Source organism: Aulonocara stuartgranti, assembly GCF_965226115.1.
Source record: "Aulonocara stuartgranti genome assembly, chromosome: 9".
NCBI classification, from domain to species: domain Eukaryota; kingdom Metazoa; phylum Chordata; class Actinopteri; order Cichliformes; family Cichlidae; genus Aulonocara; species Aulonocara stuartgranti.
Window position 1 is genome coordinate 22,654,731 of NC_138960.1, and position 22,670 is coordinate 22,677,400.

At 40.6% G+C, this 22,670-nt stretch overlaps 1 protein-coding gene across 1 annotated transcript in view; it reads right to left on the minus strand.

Moving 5' to 3' along the window:
- The window catches only part of plxdc2b (plexin domain containing 2b), a 118,853-nt gene that overhangs the window by 22,084 nt on the left and 74,099 nt on the right, over positions 1-22,670 (minus strand). The window contains exons 5-9 of the mRNA XM_082545881.1: positions 15,375-15,497; positions 10,796-10,914; positions 8,604-8,703; positions 1,347-1,442; positions 1,121-1,202 (exon numbers count right to left, since the gene is read on the minus strand). Of these exons, the coding sequence (XP_082402007.1) occupies positions 1,121-1,202; positions 1,347-1,442; positions 8,604-8,703; positions 10,796-10,914; positions 15,375-15,497 (520 nt within the window). The remainder of the gene's footprint in view (positions 1-1,120; positions 1,203-1,346; positions 1,443-8,603; positions 8,704-10,795; positions 10,915-15,374; positions 15,498-22,670) is intronic.

A 22,670-nucleotide genomic window follows, 5' to 3' on the forward strand; every position in this document is an offset into this window, starting at 1 on the left:
TGGATTTCAGGCATGAAGTGAGGAGCAGAAGACAATTTAAAGTGGCTACCTGACAGCACTCGCCTTCAACAAACACAACCAGCTGCTTCTTATACTGGCATGTGGGGTTCTGCTCCGCTTTAAATATGCTTCTAATGTCTAGTTATTGTTTGGACATGGGCATCATTCCTAACTGACCAATCATCATGATCATAGTGTTTGTTTGTTCACCATCTCCTCCTAGACAAATGGGCCATTCTTGAGGAAACTTTGTATAAACCTTGCCTATGGCACTGTGAGTGCCAAAAATTACACAGCAGGCACAAATATTTTATACAACTTCTACATATTTATTAGTATTAGTATTTAGTATTGGGGTTTTCTCTGTTTTCTGTGTATCATTGTAGGGTTACAATGCAAATCCAACTGTTGTGATTTGGCGCTATATAAATAAAATTATATTGAAAATTGAATTGTATTTTAGGGCTAGGCTGCTTTATGATAAATGACGATGTAAAAATAAATAAAGGATATAATAAATGGAGAAAAAAAATTACAAATACAATGAAAACTCCTCAAAAGCAAGTCTTAAAAGATGAATGGGTCTGCTGCTTTTTAAAGGCATCCAGAGTGTCCACAGGTTTTTAGTTTAACAGGAGACAGCTTCAGTTTAGGAGCCAACAAAGGCACAGCTAAAGGCACATCCTGCCTTTAGTTTGAGTCTGGAGGGAGGGACAATCTCATAAATTTGCAGTGCATTTTTAATGCCCCCATGTGCTCGACCATGTGGAGCCCTAAAAATTATCCCGTGTAGCTTAAAACTGCTGAAGCCAACATAAAGAGAAGAAGAGTGGTGATATCACGAGACCCCTTTGAAGGCCTAGTCAAAAGATTAGCTGCTGCATTCTCTCTTATTTACACAGGCAAAAAGTATGTGCACTTTGCCTATGTGCTAGGCAAGTTTTAATGGTTCAGTTCAATTCAATTTAGTGCTAATTCACAAACAAAATTCGCCTCGAGGTGCTTTATATTGTAAGGTAAAGATGCTACAATAATTGCCTGTGAGAACATACTAGGTGGAAATGTGAAAAGGACAATAAAAGATGTCTTTTGTAAGAGTAAAAATGTTCTTATATCCAACCTGTTGAGCCGATGGCACCAGCTACAGTTGAAGCTGATCTGTGAGGAGATGCAGGAGCTACAGCTGGTGAACTGCAAGCAGGCTGCAGTGGAGAAAGGTTAAAAAAGAGGAAACAGTTTATGCAGTCAATAGCCAATTAGACACATGGCCAAGGAAAAGGTCTACAGCCTATACAAAAATAAAGAATTTGCTCAAACCAAAAACTGTTACTATTAATTCTGCTTACTGGGTAAAGGCATCATTTCCACAGCTGTAGAGTTGGTGATCTTTGTCTTAGTCAGCTCCACACGGTGGTACTCATAGATCGTCCTCCGCCTCACATCTAGATTTTGAAGGAAAAAAAAAAAAGAGGGACTGAGTGAGAAAGCAGCAAAGCCACCATCGCAAATCCTCCAAACCCCGAGATAAAAACTGGGACAAGTTATCCCTATAGAAAGAGGAAAGAGAGTGGGAGGCAGAATCGGGTCATATGGGATGCTACCACAGCACTTTATTTCTCCCCTCTCGTTGTGCCCAAAGTGTCAGACCACGACTTGGCAATGGACGGTAGCAATTTCCCCCGGGAGCTGATATCAATCAGACCCTGTTGAAAGGCTGCCTTCCCAGTCATCTGTAACAGCGAGCCATCAGCCAGGGCATGATGGAGCAATTGATTAGATACATCATTGACTCTCATTGCATTCTGGCCCCTATAACTCATATCGGCTGGAGTACAATGGGCTGTCTGGGCCATGCGTCTTTGCTACCATAAGTGGAAAAAAGACCAGAGCAGTAGCTTGACAAATATAATGATTGTGCCTTCCTGCTAGGGTTGCCAACTCCCTGAAAAATAAATAAGGGACACCTCGTGGCCAGGGCCGGGCGACCCAGTTGTCTTCACCCTTCCCAGTGTGGTGAATTTTCTAGCTCTTTTTTTGTGTGTGAAATTATTTTTTTAACCATTTGACTTGAAGTTGATTTAAGTAGATGCATATTCTATTCTTTGTGATATGAACACATGTGAAACAAATGATCATTTAGCCATTTATTTTTAGCTCAAAATGACAACATTAACACAGTAAAACAGGTCTCTTTCTTAAACAGAAGCCTGTCATGCTTAACTTTTGAAAATATAAGTAAATCTTTCTTTAAAAGAACTCTGTCCTGCTTAACTTAAAATAATAGAAAACAATAGAAAGAAAAACATTCTTGTAACAGTGCACATTTAGTGCATTTAGTACAATTGGCTTCAGTTGAGGTATTATTTCAGCTTTTCTAATGCTAATCAGCTGCTCCTGTTTGTAAACCCGCTTGTTCCCATGATTACGCATCATAACTCATCATCATTATTCATCTATGTATTACTTTTATGTATTAGTCATCAATTTGTTGTAATCATCTATCCTTGCAGTTGTTTATTACACAAAATAAATTATATTATCACACTTCTGGCCACATAGCGCTGATATTCACTGCACATGCCCATATTAACGTTTTCCAGCCAGGTGTTTTCCTTTTCCCATTCTTCCCTTTCTCTGAGGGGAACAAACATTGCTGCTCTAACACTGGGCTCACACTGTGCGATTTTTGGCCCATTTTGAGCCGATTTTTGAGTGATCGGACCGATTTTGGCCTTCATCGTGCGTCGTGTAGTATACGTGGGGTAAAGAGAAGTGATTAACACCTCACGACCAGCTCCCGATCATCAATCGCTCGTGAGGGTCTCATCACAGCCGCTCACACTGCTCACGCGCAAACGTAAACGTTGGTGAAAAAGACGGAGCAGCACGGCTGTGCAGCGTGTGATCTGGACACAAGCGATGGAGGCACAACTTGTAGAACTTTGGAAAGCTCATCCGAGCCTTTTCGATGTGGCATCACAAAATTATCACGACCACAACAACCGTGAAAATAGTTGGATCTACATCGCTGCTCAATCACAGCTGCCTGATCAATGTTTTTCATTAGCAATTTAGCAAAGTTGATGGTGGTGGTGTGTCTGTGTGAGTGAAAGACAGAGAGAGAGAGCGACAGATTTTCTCTTATAACCTTCATGTTATGGAGGCACAGTGTGAGCTCTCAGGTCGCATCAGAGCATCGGGCGGTATAGTGTGAGAATACATCGTGACATACGAACTTCTAACCCCTGCGAGTCAATCGTGCAGTTTGAGCAGGAGCTGAATAACGTGACTGAAAAAAATCGCACAGTGTTTGCCCAGCTTTAGGTGTACTGTCATCCGAGACTTGCACCGCAGAGTCGGCGTTTGTTCCCCTGTTGGCCATGCTTCTTGTTGTGGTCATCTGTTGTCTTCCGGTATTTTCTCCGCAAGCGACCTTTCCTCGACCAATGAGATGAGCGGTAATCTGAATTGTCATACTCGAATTGTCATAAGTGTGCTGTCAGCTCATTGGTCACAAAGCAGGAGAGGGGCTGGGAATTATGTTTTCAAACAAAGTGTTAATTCCATTAACATTTATAGACTACTTTTGATTCTCACTGTATTACGGGACAAAGTGCGTCCCTTATTAGCTCAATACGGGACGTGTGCTTTTGTTTCGAAATACGGGACGATTCCGTATTTTAAGGGACGGTTGGCAACCCTACTTCCTGCTGTTAATGCATGGATTATTTCAAACTCTAATTAGATTTTTATATGACTTTTCTGTGCAGGCGCCCCAGGAATAAAGCAGTAAATCTGTACTGGATCGCACTGAGGTGCACTGCAGTGCGTACAGAGACAATGCACAATGCATGACATTCTTTATCGCACTTGTATTTGCTTGGGCGATGAGCTACAAAATGAAATTCAATACATAAAACTGTGGCTGTGGAATATATATAGCAAGTAAATCCCTTAAAATCTAATATATTTCCAACTGGTAAAACTGTGTTAAAGTTAAAGCTATTCAGCTTAAGCTTATTAAGTTATTGAGGTGTGAAGACTGATGCTACTCTCGTGTCTGCCTATTAAACATGGATAGAGTCCAGATAGTTTGCGTAGCCTAGCTCAGATTAACTTAGCAAGAACACCGAAAGCAGTTAGCCCAACTCTGTGTGAAGCTACCAAAACCTGCTGCCTACCAGCACCTCTAGAGCTCACTTAGTAACATGATTGTTTAATCCCCACAAAAAAGTTATGGTTTTAATGTGCTGGGCTTTTGCTAAGCTAAACTAAGCTAAGCTAGGCTAAGCTAACTAATTAGATACATTTTACATTACTGGTTTTGCCCAGCTTATTAGTTATATTCAAAACACAGCCAACGTTAACACACAGTACATTAGAAAGAAGAGGGGGCAGGAAAAGCAACTTAAATAAAAAGTAAATTCTTTATGTCAAATTTTGATTGCTCGTATGGCAAAGATTGTCACATTATTTCCTGTTATCATTGTGTATGATAAATCCTGATTTGTAATCCAAAGAAATTGAATCCAACCCTTGTTTCTTCTTTAGATTAAGTCAGTTACATAGCACAACAAAAGTCCTTTAAACTTTTACAACACCCTTGCATTTGACACATTTGAATAACTTCTCTGCACTAGGTTCCTTTTTTTCCACTTGACTGAGAGACTCTTGGTGTGGAAATTGTTGTGCCCCTCATGTGGTACGACACTGTTTCCTTGCAGACTGCTTATTTTGATTACAGACAGGACGGCTGATCAAAGCAGCAAAATGTGAGCCAGCTCAGCCCAACCTGAGAATACAACCGCCCTTCCTTTCCCCTCCTCTGCTCCCCTGGTGATTGACTTCCTTTTGCCTACAGCTAAAGGATTATCAGGTGCCTAATGGTGTGGTGTGGGCCAGAGAGAGGTCATTTCCACAGCCTGAGGCTGCTGATGTCTGGGCAGACTGTATAGCTTCTCCGATCTGTGGTTTAAGGTGATAAGAAGCTACAAATTAAATCAATTATAGCCTGGTCTCAACAACAACATAAATAACACCTAATGAGAATTTAGCTACCTTCAGTGATACTATCAGACAAAGCCCAGTTTGCATAAATGCGTCATCAATTATGTAAAAAAAAAAGCTTAGTTAAATTATCTTCAAACATCCTGAAAAGACAGTAAACAGTGTTGCTAACCTGGACTGTACTTCTTTTTTCAATTGCACATTTTATAAACCTGATTTAATAGTTAGAAGACTTTTTATTGAGCATTAATGAATGTAAACAGAATACCACAGATTTCTCTAGTTTACACGGATTAAATAATCCAGGTACAGAAACAAAGATCTGAAAATGGCTGAGGTGGTTTTGGCTTCATTTTAAGAGTGACTAATGATAAAGTCTAAGCTAGCATTAAAAGCATATTACAGTCTGTGTTGTAATAAGTGCTTGTATCTGATCTGTTAATTACACAGGACACCCACAAATATATTCACTCATCGCTTCCTTTACTGGATGGGCTGTGGGTTGGTCTGCCCATGGGTAAAAATTCATTGAGCTTAAAAAATGCAATAATGTTGTATAATCTAACTGGCTGCAGGCAAACTTTTTTTTTACATTTTCCCCCTATATTATTATGACTTAATGCACTTTATGGAGCATCCATTAGAATACATTTATTTATCTGTCATGACAAGGTTGTGAAAATATGTCAAAATGTATTACCAGGACGTTCAGCTTGATTGGAATAGCATGCTATGACTTCTGGTAGCAATTCATTGTATGTTTTTTTTTTTTAGGAATTTCTCCAAATTTTCTTGTCCTTTCCTTTTAATGGAAAGGACAAGCGAGAGCTCATCTCTTCTTAAGGTTTTAAGTTGTAAGATTACAGGGTTTAACTGCCAGTAGATCACGCCACATAGTTGCTATTAGGTGTTGTTGTTAGCTGTTGTTCTCTCCTGATAGCTGGTGATGGGTTCGAATGTCATTATCAGCTAAAAATAGTCACCGCAGAATATAAAATGTTGGCACATGGCTCATGTTGTGTGATCTGGAGTACAGATTGATCAAAAGTCTAATATTTTTTTGGATTTCACTTTAAAAACTGCTCTATCAGCAGTATATTTTGCAGCCTCCACTTCGATTGTATGTGCAAGAACAAAGGGAGACTTGATGTAACATATAAACTATTCCCATACATCATCCTAATTTTTTCATGATTACTGCTGATTTGTTCTTTTTCTAAAGGTTAGTTCCTTTTCCCTATTAAAGGTCATTTCCAATAGTTTTCTTTATTATTATGAAAAATCTCTGATTGTACAGGCAATATCGTTCAATTTCTCCACAGAGTCTTGCTGTGCAGTTTATAAAGCACATCAGGCCCTTTGGACTGACAGGTGCAGGATGCAAATACTGCCCTTTTCCTTCAAACATGGACATGAGTCAGTGCACTCTGCAAATACCATCTGTGAGAAAACAAAGCCTTGTTTGTTTCAGCTAATGGAAGAGTTTGATTTTCTTTACAGTCACTGCAGACGGGTGATATTCACAAAAGCCCTCCTATGGCTATTGAATAGTCATGGACTAAAACTAAAGAGGTTCATAATTTTTCAGACAAAGATGCAGTTTTTGTAGTTTTACCTCTGTACACAACCACAGTGGATTTTAAATCAAACAATAAAAATATGATTTAAGTCTTGACTTTCAGTTTTAATTCAAGGAGTTTTTACAAAAATTTTGCATGAACAGTTTAGGAATTTTTATTCACAATCCTAATTTTGCAATGTCAATGTCAATGTGCATGACTGTGTTTACCTGTGCTACCTTCAGTTGCTGCTTTTGCGTCTCTCTGCATCTGTTTTGTATTTAATAACTGAAAAGCATGCTCCATTGGGTCGAGATCAGGTGACTGACTTGCAAAATCTGCATTTTAACCATCACATCTGTTTGACTTAAAATTCACTGTGGTGAATTTATCAAAATTTAAGCTGTGTCTTTATGAATCTAACAATATTTCTTTTTTGTTTTGGTCAAAATCTAAAGTACAGCAGTAGAAATGTGTGTTTGTCTCCTTTCTGCTAGGAAAGTTTTTAAAAATGTTTTTTATTTACAACCCATTTGCAGGATTTAGGTTTCAAAACAAAATATAAAGTGAGGAATGAATTTAATGATAGATGATAAAATCTGTCAGGGATAGCTGTGGTTTAGTTTATTGCTTGAAATAGGATTTGGTTCTGTCTTTGTCCTTTAATGTTTGGAAACTCGTGACGAATTTCAAGTAGTAGAGCTACATATGATCCGTGCAACAACAACTTTGTATGATTTAAATATGGGCAAGAAAAACATACGTCTGTGTCGAAAAGAAGTACAGTTTCCTCATTTTGATGCCACCACCGAAACTGTTTTAGCATTCTGGTTTTCCTGATAGAAATGAAGTATCTGCCATAAAGACAAGAACACACACTCCTCGGAGACACGAGTTATGTTCGACACAACACCTCAGTCTCAATATGCTTCCATTCAAGATTTCATCACTCCACAGCCCAGCAGTTGCACACATTGGTTTCATCATGCTGTGTCAGAGGCATCAAAGACAGTTTGGTTTATAAAGTCTAGGAGGACTGTGCTAACTGGTTTGATATTCAAATCTCTCAGTGCCAACCGCAGCCTTCTGCAAAGAGATCCTCTATGAAAGACCCTGGGACATGCCAGAAAACAAAGTTGGAAACTCTTACCATGCCAAGAGGATGTGTTTTTTTGTGAGACTTATTTTACTCAAACTAAACTTACAAAACAACCACTCTCACTACATACTGCGGAGAACTTAAAGCTGCCGCTGAAAGGATGAAAAAAGCCCCGAGATATTAACTTTGACAAATAAACGCTATCCAAGTTTCACAGATGTAATCACAACACCATTTAAATTACTGAATAAATCACCTTTGACAACTCATTATTGCAGCAGACTTTGAATCAGAGCCGGTGAGAGCGAAAGAGTCTGACTCTGAATGAAAAGGTTTGAAGTGTTTCTCCTGCATTTGCTTTAAATGTAATGGGCTTAAATTACAGTAACTGGAAATAAAAAGAAAGAAAGAAACAGGCAGATGTGGAGCTGTGCCCACTGAGGCTGAAGAGCAGTGGGGAGAAAAGGTGGTGACAAGCTGGAGCTAAAGCCAAATGGACGAGGCTGAACTGAGAGCTGTGACACAAAGTTAAACTCTTATTACACTAACTGAAATGTAACCTTTGGCTAAGCTCCTGTTTTTATTTGCAGTTTTATTTATGCTTTGTAGTTTGTTTTTCTCACTTTTCCTCATGAACGACTTTGAGTACTAAGAAAAAGAGGCTTTAAAAGAAATAAAGAGCTATAATGAGCTGCTACAAAAACCCTGAAATCTGATATAATAGCATTTCGCTTGCCACAGATGCTACACAGACATTGATCCAGTCCTGAATTGTTTTTTATACCTCTACGTAGCTCATGAGCTAGTCAGAATCCCATTTTTCAGAGCCACTCTACAATGTGAACTCCAAACATGGTGCAAAGACAGCATGTGGATTTATCCAGATATTTTAATATGCACAAGAAATTTTAGGGCATTGAATTGATTTTGAGACTCACTGGGTATCTGCTGGATCTTGTGGACCAACACAAAGGCGTCAGACAGGCCAACTTTCACCGGGTGATTGACAGAGCTGATCTGTGACACCTCAACGGGGATCTGAAATAGAAAAAGGGAAATCATTACCATGACCACGAAGATCAGTCTGAGACAGGCTGAGAAATGCAAACAGGCCACAGCAGCGTAGAAGTGCTGACAATCTCCTTTAGGAATCTGCTGAGGCAACATGCTACTTCAATAAGCATATGGCTATCTTTGGAGCATAGAATAAACATTTCAGGCACAGATGGGACAGAAATGAGCAACAGCTTTGTGAAGACTTACAAATAGAAAAACAGAAGTCTATATAAGGTAAAATGTAGTATTTTGATCGTACACACTAATTCAGAAAAGCAGCTAAACGCAACAAAAGTTTGTATGGAGGAGGAATTTAAAGTGACGTAAAGTACATAGTAGCTCAGCTGTACTCAACATTAACTCGTAATCATTGAGGTTATGTGCACACAGATCACGACTGATAGTCACACTGCTCTTTTCAGACCCATAATAATGCCAGCCTAATGTGAAACAACAGGAGAAAAAAGTTCAGCAGCCTTCAGATCAGATCCTCTAATAGGTAAAAATAACAAATTACATAAGCGAGCTCGAGCATAAAAGAAGCAGCACCGCTGTTATAACCACTGCAATTATCTTATCATGGCTTAGGAAATTTCACACTCCAACAGCGGGCTCTTCAGGTTTTTCATGACCTTTCTTTTCTCTCTCTTCAATTAGGTTGTTTTTCAAGACATTTTTGAAATGTGGATATTAACGGACACGGTTAGGGCGTGCAGTGACCCAGAGTTTGTAACATTAGTGGAGATTATGCCAAAACCTAATCAAGCATATGGAAAAAGCTGGTAAGGCGTTAACTGATTTTTTTCTTGAGAAGCTGCCATTAAACTTGAGAAACTCATTTTGTCGGTCACTTTGGCATCGCTCCTTTAGTCAAAACACATCAACACTGGGTATTTGTTCACTGAACTAAAACAACAGGGCAGGGCCAAATGTTAGAAATGAGTAATACTGTTAAAAGAAACATCAGGGAAACAGATTGTGTGTGTTTACGGTTTTAAGGAGACCTTTTGTGGCCACTATCAGATCATTCGTTTTATTCTTACTACAGACTTTGTACGATTTACAGTTCAAAATAATCTGTATCTATCTTATACTGGGACGTGGAGCAGACCTTGAGTTCATCCTCTGTCTGAAACATTTAAGCTTCTCCTTTAAGCAAACTGTCTTCTGATTGGCTGCCCCTCGTAAGCAGGAGGTTTGAATAGCAGGAGTGTGGGGCTGCTGTTATCTATGACCTCATACAAATCCAAGAGTATAAAAACATTTCACTCGCTGGGCTCACATCCTCGTATGAGGTTTGACAGCGTTTTAGTGGATAAAGGTGAATGCTTGGACATGAATTGAGCTGCGGTTTGGGGAAGGCCTTGAAGAGGACTGGTGGCGGCTCCCGGGCCTGGCAGATCCCCATGTACTAAATAGAAGTTAAGAAGTTCAAGAATTAAAAAGGGGAAGCAGGGTGGCGCATGTAAATGAGAACGAACAGCTTGTAGAACTGGGGGAACATATATAGTTGAGAACCAGGAGCGTGCTTGGAGGCGTTATCTCGTATAAGATGTATGATGAGCTTCTGCCGATTGAACATCTATAAATAGATTAATCTGAAAATATATGTGTGACAGAAAATAGGTAGAAATAGGCCACTTAAATGTAAGTAATATTATCTTTTTCTTGATGATTGTGTGTCAGTTTTTCTGAAAATAGCTACTTGAAAGTATCTGGTAAATAAAAATTGGTGTGCAATTTTGAAAAATTTAAATTTACTGGCAATTTTGTCAAGACTTTTAGTTGAAAACAAACCCCAAAAAAGTATAAAAACCATTAGCAGAATGGTAAGAAATAACCGGCGTGATGCTGTGTGTTGGAGAGAGATACATTAAGTGGAAAAGAGAACTTAAATTCAGGGACTGGTCCAAGTAGGGGGTGTAATGAAAACTGAATGCTATTTTTTTAATGTTTAGTTCTGACTCTAGAAACAGTGAGGTAAACCACTATCTGACGATGCTGTCAGAAAAAGAAACAAACAGAAATGAGCGCAGTAAGAAGCTGAGCTTTTGTGAGATCTCGCTCTCCCCACCTCTTTGTAGGCGAAGACGATCCTACCAGTCTTGTGCAATGTGGCCTGGAAGGTGAAACTTCCCAGGCTGTAGTTGTCCTGCAGGTGGACGTGGTCCCACTGCACAACCAGAGCAGTTCCTTAAAGGAGAAAGAAGAGAGAAAAGAAAGAGTGAAAACATTTTCACAGCTTTTGCTAAACAGCATCGGCTAGATTAAAGTAATTCACTGGTTACATTCAGTTACCAGTGAATGTAACTGTCTGCTTATAGCATGTACTTGTTTTACTCTGTTGCTTTCTCAGATCTGAACACTGAAGCAGTGATGTTGAAAAGCTTCGCCGGAGAAAAAAGAAACGGCAACGATACTGAAGCTTTTGACAGAACCAAATGAAGGCGTGCCCGTTACTGTGACAGACAGTGTGAGTCGGGCAGTTTTCACCAGAATGAGAGTTTTTCATAAATGACTCTTTCCTAAAGTTACAGAATGAAAACTGCCAACTGAAAAGGCTCAGAGCAATCGCCAACGTGTAGTAGTACAGAAAAATGAGATGGAAGCAGTGAAGTAGCAACAACAAGACTACTGAACTGATCCAGGTGCAGCTTTTAATGTATAAACACTGGTGAACATCATTGACACCTCTACCAGGTAAACAGAATGCATAGCGTTTGAATAAATGCATAAACAAGGGAACATATATTACACTATAACTTAATTCTGTAACTTCAAATCTTACAAAAGCTGCCAGACAGGACACGCTTCTTTCCTTCCCACTGTCGACAAAGTGCTGGTTCATAGGGGGTCACCTGACTGGTGGGGTTTTCTCTGTATCAGTGTAGGGTCTTTACCTTACAGTATGAAGCGCCGTGAGACAATTGAATTGAAGTGAACTGAAGTTCATTACCAGGAGCCACCACCATGATGCATCGGTTTCATTCGGGGAAGTACTAAATTAGCACCAGACTCACAGCTCTGCCCTCCAGAGAACCAGCCTTGCATTACTTTTAACACTATTTTAATTTACTGTGGACTTTGGAGAACCCACTGATGTGGAAGCCATTCGTCCCCTCAGAGTTAGTCATTTGGCTTGATGCCAGGGCAATAAAGGTTTGTTAATGCGACCAATCAATTTTTCCGTCACACAGACAGAGCAAGTCCATCCAAAGTAAAGGCGAGCTTTAGCTTCCCTGCTGGCAGTTGGTGACTGGTCGGAAAGGAAACCCCATCATAAATTACATGTGGTTTACTGCATGGCCTCTGGCACTGGACATGGATGCGTCTTGTGTTAAAAGAAGGGGAGGGGGGTTAGACAACAACATGTGACTAATATTTTAACAACCTCGAGGAGAAAGGCATTAAATATACAGTAAGAAGCCAGTGCACTAAATTGCTATTAACTTTTGGCACAGCGGGATTACTCAGTCAGTACGAGTTACGCTTAATATAAGTCTGCTTAAAATGCATTGAGTTCAGGAGGGGAGGCTGACGTGCTATCTGGGGCTGCCTTTCTAAAAATATAGAGTGTGTGAGGAGGTGTGGAGGGAGTACACACTGGCCTTGTTTCCATTTTCAGTTACAAGTTTAACCCGCTGTATGAACAAAGAAGCAAAAAAAGAAACAAATCCAGCCTGTAACACCAGAACGATTAGGTCATTTTTTGGCTTAGGGAAAAAAATGAATACATCTGAGGAGTGATGCACAGATGTTCAACAGATGTTGTCAGGAATGCAATGGCAGATTAACAAGACAGTCAAGATGACAGAATTATTGAAGGTAAACATGTGAAGAAGCAATTTCCAGATTCTACTATCCAGTTAAAAACATTTTATATGCACTTTTGTTTCCATAAAGCAACGTAAACTGGCCATATCACAAATTTGATGCAATCTGCCTTAGTTTGCTACAAGTACGAGTAACCCGGACTCCAGCTCAGATGGAAGCCATGCCGCAGAGAAGCTTCTTGGTATCTGATAAAACCAGAAAACATTGATGAAGATCTCCACTTAAGCAGTTTATCTAGATTGTAATACACTCTTTAGCTTATCCAGTGAGATAATATCAATAAAGACTTCTCCAGGCGATGTCACTCAGGGCCACTTCATTATCCATATGTTGATGCTCTCTCAGCTGCAGCTCACCGAGTGTTTGCCTCATCTGTCTGTCAGCGTATTGATGAGAAAACCCACGCGGACTCTTCTATAACAGCGAGTGTAGTCTGACGTGCTTCCCGGAGCGTTACAGCATTGCAACACTCACATTTGCTGGATTTAGGATGTTTTGAATGGACAAAGACGTTAATCTGATCAATAAGAGGAAATGCTACGGGACTGCACTAATTGTGAGTGACAGATGTGTGTATTCTTGGACATGTTGCTATTCTAGATATACTTTTTCAAGACTGGACAGCCATATCAACCACCTGAAACATGAGAAGTGTAAGGGAGTCATTCAGGATTAGACTATTAAAAAAACAGCAACAGGAATCTAAAATATTTAACAATATATGTCAGGGTGGTGTATTTGGTGACTCTGATCCTGGGTTGGTACTATTGTTCCTTTTTTAATATAATAAAAAATGTAATAATTGAACAGCAGCTGATGGTGCTGTGAAGTTAATCACTGAACGGTGGATTAATACGTGCCCGTCTGTTGCATCAATCAGCCTTATTTTTATCACAGTGATGTCACTGTGGTCCCGCCGGACACAAGAGTCAGCTGAGGTGCAGAAACATTAAACTCCTCTGTAAATAAACTTCAGCTCTTCAGTTTCACAGTCCTATCACATGCGTTCTTTATTTAGCAGATTTCAATTAACAACATCAAGTGAAAGTTGTGAAACTTGAACATTTGACAGCAAAGTTTTCACACACCCTCCACAGTCTAGTTTGTGTGGAACAAACAATATGGTTCTGCGGCGAACGCCTCATCAAGCAGCTTCAAAACTTGTTTTTATCATTTTTTAATGGAGGCGCTGCCTCCTCCACAGCACGGCAGACCGTGCAGTTCTTATGTTGTATTGGCAGGACATTGACTGATGGACGCAGCGCTGAGAAGCAGGCAGGCTGAGAATCGATTGGCTGCCAGTTTGGTTAAAGTCTGATGAGCTCCACTGCAGAAGGTCACACAGTTGGTCAGTCACACTGCTGCACACGGATCACAGAGCAGTGACAGACAGAACGGATAACAACCATCACAGATAGCAAAGAAAAGATACGGAGGAAGGGCGATGTTTTAGTTTAAAGGCAGTAAGCAGAATTTAGGGAGGTCTTAAGAAGATCTTGGAGGATTCTGTGAAACACTGTTAGCCATAAAATCTATTCTTTAACTTTAAGATTACCTGGCTTTATATAATAAATACTTTTTTTTGGAAGCAGACATAAATACATATTGCAGTGTTGTAAGCAATTTGTATTTTGATATATACAATGCAATAAAATGTCTTGAGGGATAAAACAACAGTAATATATTTCTGGGTCATTTTCATCAAATGAAAGCCTTGATAAAGCAAGGTACTTTTTATATATGAGCAAAACTCTTACACAGGCTACAGGCTATAGAGAAACTATAAAGTCTCGTGTTAAAATGCACAACCTTATAGTAGAAATAACCATGTTTACAGTATAATATATAGTTTTAGTGTCTGAAGCTAATTCTGTGTTCATAATATATGGATTGGGATTATTTTCAAAATAGCTCATGCCTTTAATTGACTTTTCTCCATGTATGCTTTGCTTCTGTTGTTTACTCCTTAAAATTAGGATGCTAATAATTATCACAGTGAACTATGGGTGCTACTCGCTAACCAAGCTAGCTAGCCAGTGCTAACTTATGCTGATAACTCATTAGTTATACTTTCTTGTCTAGATGTGGTGATGCTTTTAAAAAAATAAAATAAAATAAAAAATGAGATGAGGCCACTTTAAAAAAGTAGACCATGAGTTTTGTTTAGTTGGATGTCAATTAAATGAAACCCATGGGCTAATATTCGCCTACAATATTAACCACCCTGATATGGTAAGGTAAAGACCAACCATATTAGAAGGAGAACCTTAGCAACAACACCACCCTCTGTGAACAAGCACGTGACAACATTGGTAACCAGCTGAATCGAGCCAGAACAGACAAAGAGACAACATGTCTGTGTTGGAGACAAGTTATGCTCACTCGCTCAGAATGACTCAGATTAATTGCAATGTGTTGGCAACTCATAAACTGGTTTGCAGTTATTTACAAATTTTCACAAATCTCTCTGAGAGTGATTGCAGTCGGTCTAAATTGGACTTCAGTTGTCTGTAGACAGGTTGATCACCTTCCCATCAAAAGTGGTTATCAAGGTGTAGAAGATGTTGCAAACTCAACCTCAGGGTGACCAATACCAACACATCAATGCAATCAATGGGCAATAACAGAATTTTACTTCCTTTTTCTTAGCAGCAAAATGAACCACAGATTTGGCTGCAGGAAACTTAAAGCAAACCCGCTGTTTCTTCACAAATTAGCTCACTGAAATGCTCTTTTGTGCCACATTTATTTTGTAGTGCACGGGAAGGAGTACACAAGTGTTACACAATCGTGCAGAACTAAGATGCTAGTGCTGTTACCGTTGTCAGAGTAGATGACGGTAGAGTTTCTGGAGAGACTTGGGTCAAAGTTAGCCATTAGCGGAGCAATGTACTGTGTAGCTGTTAGCATCCGGTGGACCACGTCACCAGTGTAGATGAACCCTGAAGGAGAAAAAGGACAGAAGACCACATATTACTCTTTGTTGAACTCTAAATTCAAATTCTGACTTCTAATTTAACACTTAAATTATGACTAAGATAAGATAAGATAAGATAAGATAAGATAAGATAGAACTTTATTAATCCCTCGGGTGGGTTCCTCTGGGAAATTCGACTTCCAAAAAAAGCACAGCATGTCATGGTCCTGGGCCATGTGGGCCCAGTATTCTTAGTTTTCATGTATTTTTGTATTTTGTTCTTTATTTAGGCCATGCTTCCTGGGTTGATCTGTTACGTTGTTCCTTATGTGTTTTCCCTTCGTGACTCTTACCCCCTGTGTGCCCCTCTGTGTATTTATGAGCCCTCGTCTCTCTTTGTGCTTTATTCTATGTTTTCCCCAGCCCGTTATGTCTGCGTTCTCCCCGTGCTCTCTCTCCTCCTGTTTGAACCTCTGTGTACTTCCTGCTTTACTTTGCCCATCTCCCATCAGTGTTACGTTCACTCCTGCCGTGTCTTGTTATGATTATCAGTGTCACCTGTGTTCCCCATGTGCATCCACTTCCCCTGATCTTCCCTCATGTGTATTTAGTCTCTGTGTTTCGTACAGTCTGTGTCGCGTCGTCTGTGTTCCCACCCTCCATGTTTCCATGCCCGGTCTGTTGTATTCATAGTCTTACCTTAGTTCATTCCCAGTTTAGGTTTCTGTTTAGTTATTGCTTTTGAGCTGCCCTTATTCTTGTTTGGTTCTCTTGCGTTACCAGCCACAATAAAAGGCTCGCTTTTGTTTAAAGTTTACTCCCGTGTCACTCGTGTCTGCACCTGAGTCCTCCACGCACTCTCCACACGGTCTGTCACAGCGGACCGTGACACAGCAACGACCAAAGTTACAGTTACAGAACTGTTATATATATATATATATACACACACACACACACACACACACACACACACACACACACACACACACACACATATATAAATACAGAGACAAATATAAATAAAATATACAAAGGGGATAAATAGAATAAATAGGAATAAAAAATAAAAATACAAGTGAATTGCACATTTCAAGTATTGAGTCTATTGCACTGTTGACTATTTACAAAAAGTATTGCACAAGGTATTGTACAGTGAGGTGAAGAGGCACTACAGCTTAGTTGTTCCCCCCTCCTTTGTCCTCCTGTTTCCCCTCCCTCTCCCCTCCAGAGAGGAGTTAAACAGTCTGATGGCGTGTGGGACAAAGGACTATGTGAAGTGTCACTTATAATGCAGATATCCTTCTTGTCTCCCCCATTTCTACCTTTCCTCCCTTAATAAAGCTGTAATCTGATACACTGTCTACCCAGGAGACAACATCGCTGCCCTTCACTCCACAGTTAACAGCTTCTCATTAACAGACAACCATCTCTTGTCTCAGTCTATGGGCTTGCGCTCTAGGTACCTTCACCAAGGAATAGCGATTAATTAGCCCTAATATCTTTTATCAAAAAACAGAAGGGCAAATCAGAATGACTTTAAGGGAGGATGTGCTCCTGTTCCTCCACTGCTGCACTTTCTCCTCTCTTGTCATTATCAATCATGAATGCTAATGAAGAGTCGATGACAACGAAAAAGGGGTTTTGTTAACTTTTCCTCAACAAGGCACAAATAGATTGCTCTATAGAGGGAAAGACGGGGAGACAGAGACGTGCCCAGGCAACACAAGCTAGAGCTGGATCATTCAACAGCCCATAAACGTGGTTATTAATGGACTCCAGGAAAAGGGGGAAAACGCTCACTATTCATCACAAGGGAGCAGTCTTTGCATAAAGAATTTGCACTTATGACAACAGAATCAAACTTCATCTTAATTTCCCTGCTGACAACAATGTTTAGCAAAGTCAGCTTCTATTTCAAGATTTATTCAAGGTAAAAGCTTTTGTTCTCACTCTGACTTTGCCTGGACTGCAAAAATAGAAAAAATAAAGCAATAAAAAGGATCCCACGCACGGCCTTAGATATCATCTTTTACTCATTACAAAAGGAAAACCTGGCATTTGGGTGAAACTGTGTTACATATCCAAAGTAGTTCACCTTTGAAGAACAGTTTGAAGAATGAATAATAAACGTACAGTGACAGTATCTTCAGATAACTACATGCTTTAAGCAGCTTCTTGTCAAATGATTCTTCTTCTTCACTTCAAGGTGTTTATGTTTTTAAAACCTCATCACTTTTGCCCTGTTAAAGACTGAGAAACTAAATTTTCTGATTCTTCCCAATTCCCCAAGATGTTGGAAATAAGATTTGAGATTATGATTTACGCTGGCATCGTTGTGTTTCATAATTGCTGCTAATTTGTTAGCTCCACATTCATGCTGCGTATCTCCCATTCAGTAACATCCCAAAGGTGTTGAGTTGGATGCCGATCTGAGGAGACAGAGCCAGGCTGAAGCATTCATTTGATGATTTTGCACACACACACACACACACACACACACACACACACACACACACACACACACACACACACACACACACACACACACACACACACACAAATTTCATTAGATACACCCTTTAAACCACAAATTTCTAATCACAGAATCACGTTTTAACAACTCTATGCATTTAAGTATGCATACACGACGACATGCATAATTTCAATCCGAGTGGGAGATTGGGGAATAAAGGTAATTTAAGTGACTTTGAACGTGGCATGGTTGTTGGTGCCATGTATTTCAGAAACTGCTAACCTGTTGGGATTTTCCAAATTGTCTGAAAAGACAGAAAATATCCAGTGAGCAGCAGTTCTTTAGGTGACAATGCCTTGTTTATGTCAACGGTCAGGGCAGAATGGCCAGACTGCAGAAGAGCATCTCTAAACAAGGGCCACAGCAGAGGACCACACCAGGTGCCACTTCTGTCAGCTAAGACCAGAATATAGAGGCTACAATTTGCAAGGGCTCACCAAAAGTAGAAAAATGTTTTCTGGTCTGATGAGTCTCTATTTCTGCTGCAAAATTCAGATGCTACGATCACAATTGGTGTAAACAGTATGAAAATGTGGCTCCATCCAACCTTGTGTCAATGTATCAGGCTACTAGGGGTGTAATGGTGGGGGCGTATTTTTTTGGCACATTTAGGTCCCTTAATGCCAACCAGTGTAGTTTAAACACCACAGCCTACTTCAGTATTGCTGCTGCTGACCACGTCAACCACTTTATGACTGCAGTGTACCATCTTTTGACGGCTGCTTCCAGCAGGATAGCGTGCCACGTCACAAACCTCAAATGATCTCAAACTGGATTTTTGAACATGACAATGAGAAGTACTCAAATGGCTTCTACTGTCAGCAGATCTCCATCTATCCGAGCACCTTTGGGGTGTGGTGGAATTGAAGAGTCACGTCATGAATAGGGGTGCAACGATACACAAAATTCACGGTTCGGTTCGATACTTTGGTGTCACGGTTCGATATTTTTTCGATACAAAAAAAATGTTCATGCCTTTTTAATTTGTCATTTATTAAAATTATAAATATATATTTTAACTCAAAAGTACAGTTTTTAAATTTAATGTTGCTGAAACAAAAGTAATTAAAAAAATAAATATATCTCAGGGCTCTCAAAATTTCAAAATCCCTGGTAGCCCTTCGGGCAGGGACTCTTCAGTTTTTGGTAGCCCAAAATAAATGTAAGTAGCCCGAATAAAAAAGAGAGCAATTTTTTGATTGATGTTTTGTTTCCTTTACAATATTATACATTAAAGTATAATATTGTAAAGGAAACAAAACATTAATCAAAAAATTGTTGAAAAACAAATTACAACATTGTATAAAAATTACAATCATCAACTCAAATACTTGGTTCTAATTGAACAGAAATTTCTATGAACTTGTAAGAACTGTGTAGGACATCAATCAGTCTGTGTCAGATCCTGAATTTGAAATTTCCGCTGAAGTCACGGGTAAGAGACAAGTGGAACCAAGATCTAGGCCATTTGCCTTTGGAAGTTTGCAAAGTCTGCTAAATTTTGCCAGTGGTAGTTCACTCTTTGCAACATAGTACGCTGTTCTAAACAGATTTTTCAGGTTTATTTTTAGTATGTTATTTGCAATTGGTGTTTGTTCTGGGAAAGATATTGCAGACTGAGCAATAATGCATTTCTTGCATTTCTCATGGGTTCTAATGGGGCCTTTCTTAAAATGACTGGTCCCAGTAACAAAGGCGCTTGTCGACTCAGAAATCGAGAGAAAACCAACAACACACCCGGCAGAACATCATGTTATTTACACGGGTGCACATAAGTGGTCCGCATGTGCGCATTCGCTGTCAAAATAAAAGACGCGCACCAGATAAGAAGTTGCAACGCGCGTTTGCGTCCATATAAAAAGCACTGTTTTTGTCTGCTAGAGTGGGATTTTCACGGCACATTCCGCACCACATCTCTGTGCATTCATCATTTGTTTGAAGCCAGCTCACCTCCTGCAACCACTTTTCCGAGAATACGTGCTTCTTTTGTGGTTCGGACTCCTTCTGACAATTGTTTGGAGGTGGAGGAACACCAAAGTAATTGCTTAAAGGAGCTTCTTCGACATCTTTAAGAGTTTTAAACAAATGTCTGTCCTCCTCCAGAAAATCTTATGTATGCAAACACGCGTTGCAACTTCATATCTTGTGCGTGTTTTGTTTTGTTTTTTGACAGCGAATGCGCAGCTGCGGACCACTTATGTGCACCTGCGGACCACTTATGTGCAGCCCCGGTTATATAGCTCGTCATATTGCTGTCACAGAAATTCTTTTGTCCATGAAACCATAAAGCTGCACTTTCTTTTTGCCTTATAGTCTGATTTGTCATAACTTTTCCGTTTTGTGGTAGGCTTTTCTTTGGCTGTCACTTCTTCACCCTGACCTGTCTTATTTGGCTCAGCAGAACACTCACATAAGCTCAGCGATTCTCTGCGCGATCAACCTCTCATATGTTTAAGCTTGCTGCAGGAGAGTTCACTTGTCATGTTTGCATAGTAAGCTAACGATTGATAAGACGATGTCGGAGGAATTGGTGCACAAATTATCATCACTCACCAATCAGTACTGTTGCTCTCTATACACAGTTCGCGCGATTGCAAAGTGAAAGCAAAAAACAAGCGCAAATTCAAACGCGATTTCAATATGTCACATATTGACAGTGGCTCACCGATGCCAGTGACATAATTACCCAGCTACATTTCCGAAAGAATGCAAAAGCATTGACATATATTTTTCCTTCCTACAATAGCCCTACGGGCAGGGCAGAGATAGATTTTGGTAGCCCGACTGGAAAAATCGCTAGCCCCGGGACGTCGGGCAGGCGATTTTGGAGCCCTGTATCTGATTGAGGAATCACTTTGGAAAAGAGAGTTTATTACAGAGAAATGGCTCTTTCCAAAATAAAAGCTATACTATCCGCTTCTTCTGGGCTATATTCTCAGCAGCATATTGTAGCGGGTCAGGGCTGTTCGGGGTTCTGTTTGTACAGTTATGTTTTGTTTATGTTGCCATAGTGACGGGTGACGCCCTCTCGCTGCGACGGTGTGTCCTTCCGGGGTCAGAGGGCGCCCTGTGTGTTGTTGTTGTTGTTGCTGTGCGGTTGCCGCGCTGAGCAGTTAGCTAGCGGCAGTGTTCTTCTGCAGATGTCAATAAACGGCTGTGCTCCCTGGCTAGCTCACAGGAAGCAAGACCAAACGACACCTCCGTCTCCTCGTTGTCTGAGCTCGCCACATTGGTGTCAGAAGTGGGATGATGGTGGCACCCCATGTTCTGACCCGAGTGACTTTTCCCCCGCCGGTTGTGACCGGCCGGTGCGCCAAAAGAAGGCACCTGGACATTTGCAAAGTGAAAGCAAAAAACAAGCGCAAATTCAAACGCGATTTCAATATGTCACATATTGACAGTGGCTCACTGATGCCAATGACATAATTACCCAGCTACATTTCCGAAAGAATGCAAAAGCATTGACATATATTTTTCCTTCCTATGATAGCCCGACGGGCAGGGCAGAGATAGATTTTGGTAGCCCGACTGGAAAAATCGCTAGCCCCGGGACGTCGGGCTAGCGATTTTGCAAGCCCTGTGTTACAGGCATTCCCCTTTAAGGATGAAGCCTGATGGGAAATGTATTCGGGATGTGTGTAGCGGGACTGCCTGGTGTGTGTGTGAAGAGAGAGAGCGGAGAAGGGGAAAAAGTAAGGGTTAGCTACAGAAGAGACGAAAAGAAAATAAATAAAAGGAATATAATAACTCCCTCGACAGCCAGAGTTGTGTCGGCGATGCTCGCTGTGAGTAAACTGTTTCAGCCCACTGTACGCGGTGTTCGTGCCTTAGAGAAGAAATAAAGTTTGGTGAAGCAGATTTGCAGGACTTTGTGTGGGGTAATGGGGTCGTCGGGGACAACTGACCCCTTAGGTGGGGGGCTATGTAGCCGGTCAGGGCTGTTCGGGGTTCTGTTTGTACAGTTATGTTTTGTTTATGTTGCCATAGTGACGGGTGACGCCCTCTCGCTGCGACGGTGTGTCCTTCTGGGGTCAGAGGGCGCCCTGTGTGTTGTTGTTGCTGTGCGGTTGCCGCGCTGAGCAGTTAGCTAGCGGCAGTGTTCTTCTGCAGATGTCAATAAACTGCTGTGCTCCCTGGCTAGCTCACGGGAAGCAAGACCAAACGATACCTCCGTCTCCTCGTTGTCTGAGCTCGCCACAATATTAAACATATCAGGTCCCCATAAGGAGAATCATGTGCTAATGGCTGTCTAAATGACTCGGGTAAAGTTTGTAGCATGCATGCTTGTTGTTTTTGTCTGCTTCCACTTGTCTTTGCACCTGGATGATGTCGGCGTAAATGTGCAGTCATATTCGTTGTGTTCCCACTAGTGCTGTCAGCGTTAATCTCGTTGAAATGACAACGCCACAACACGGCAAATCTCCATTAACGAGCTACCCCTGCATGGGACTAGACGGCCAACACCTTAACGAGCTAACTGCGCTAACACACTATAGTTCCCACCCATGTAATTGAGCATTGCGTGGCACATCCAACATACTGTTTTACTTTAGTCCATGACACGCTTACCTTCAGGGTCATACGTCACATGAAAACCAAAATAATTCCAAATGCCAGATCTGAATGAGGGTGGGGGGAGGTTCAATTTGCCATGTTGCAAGGAGA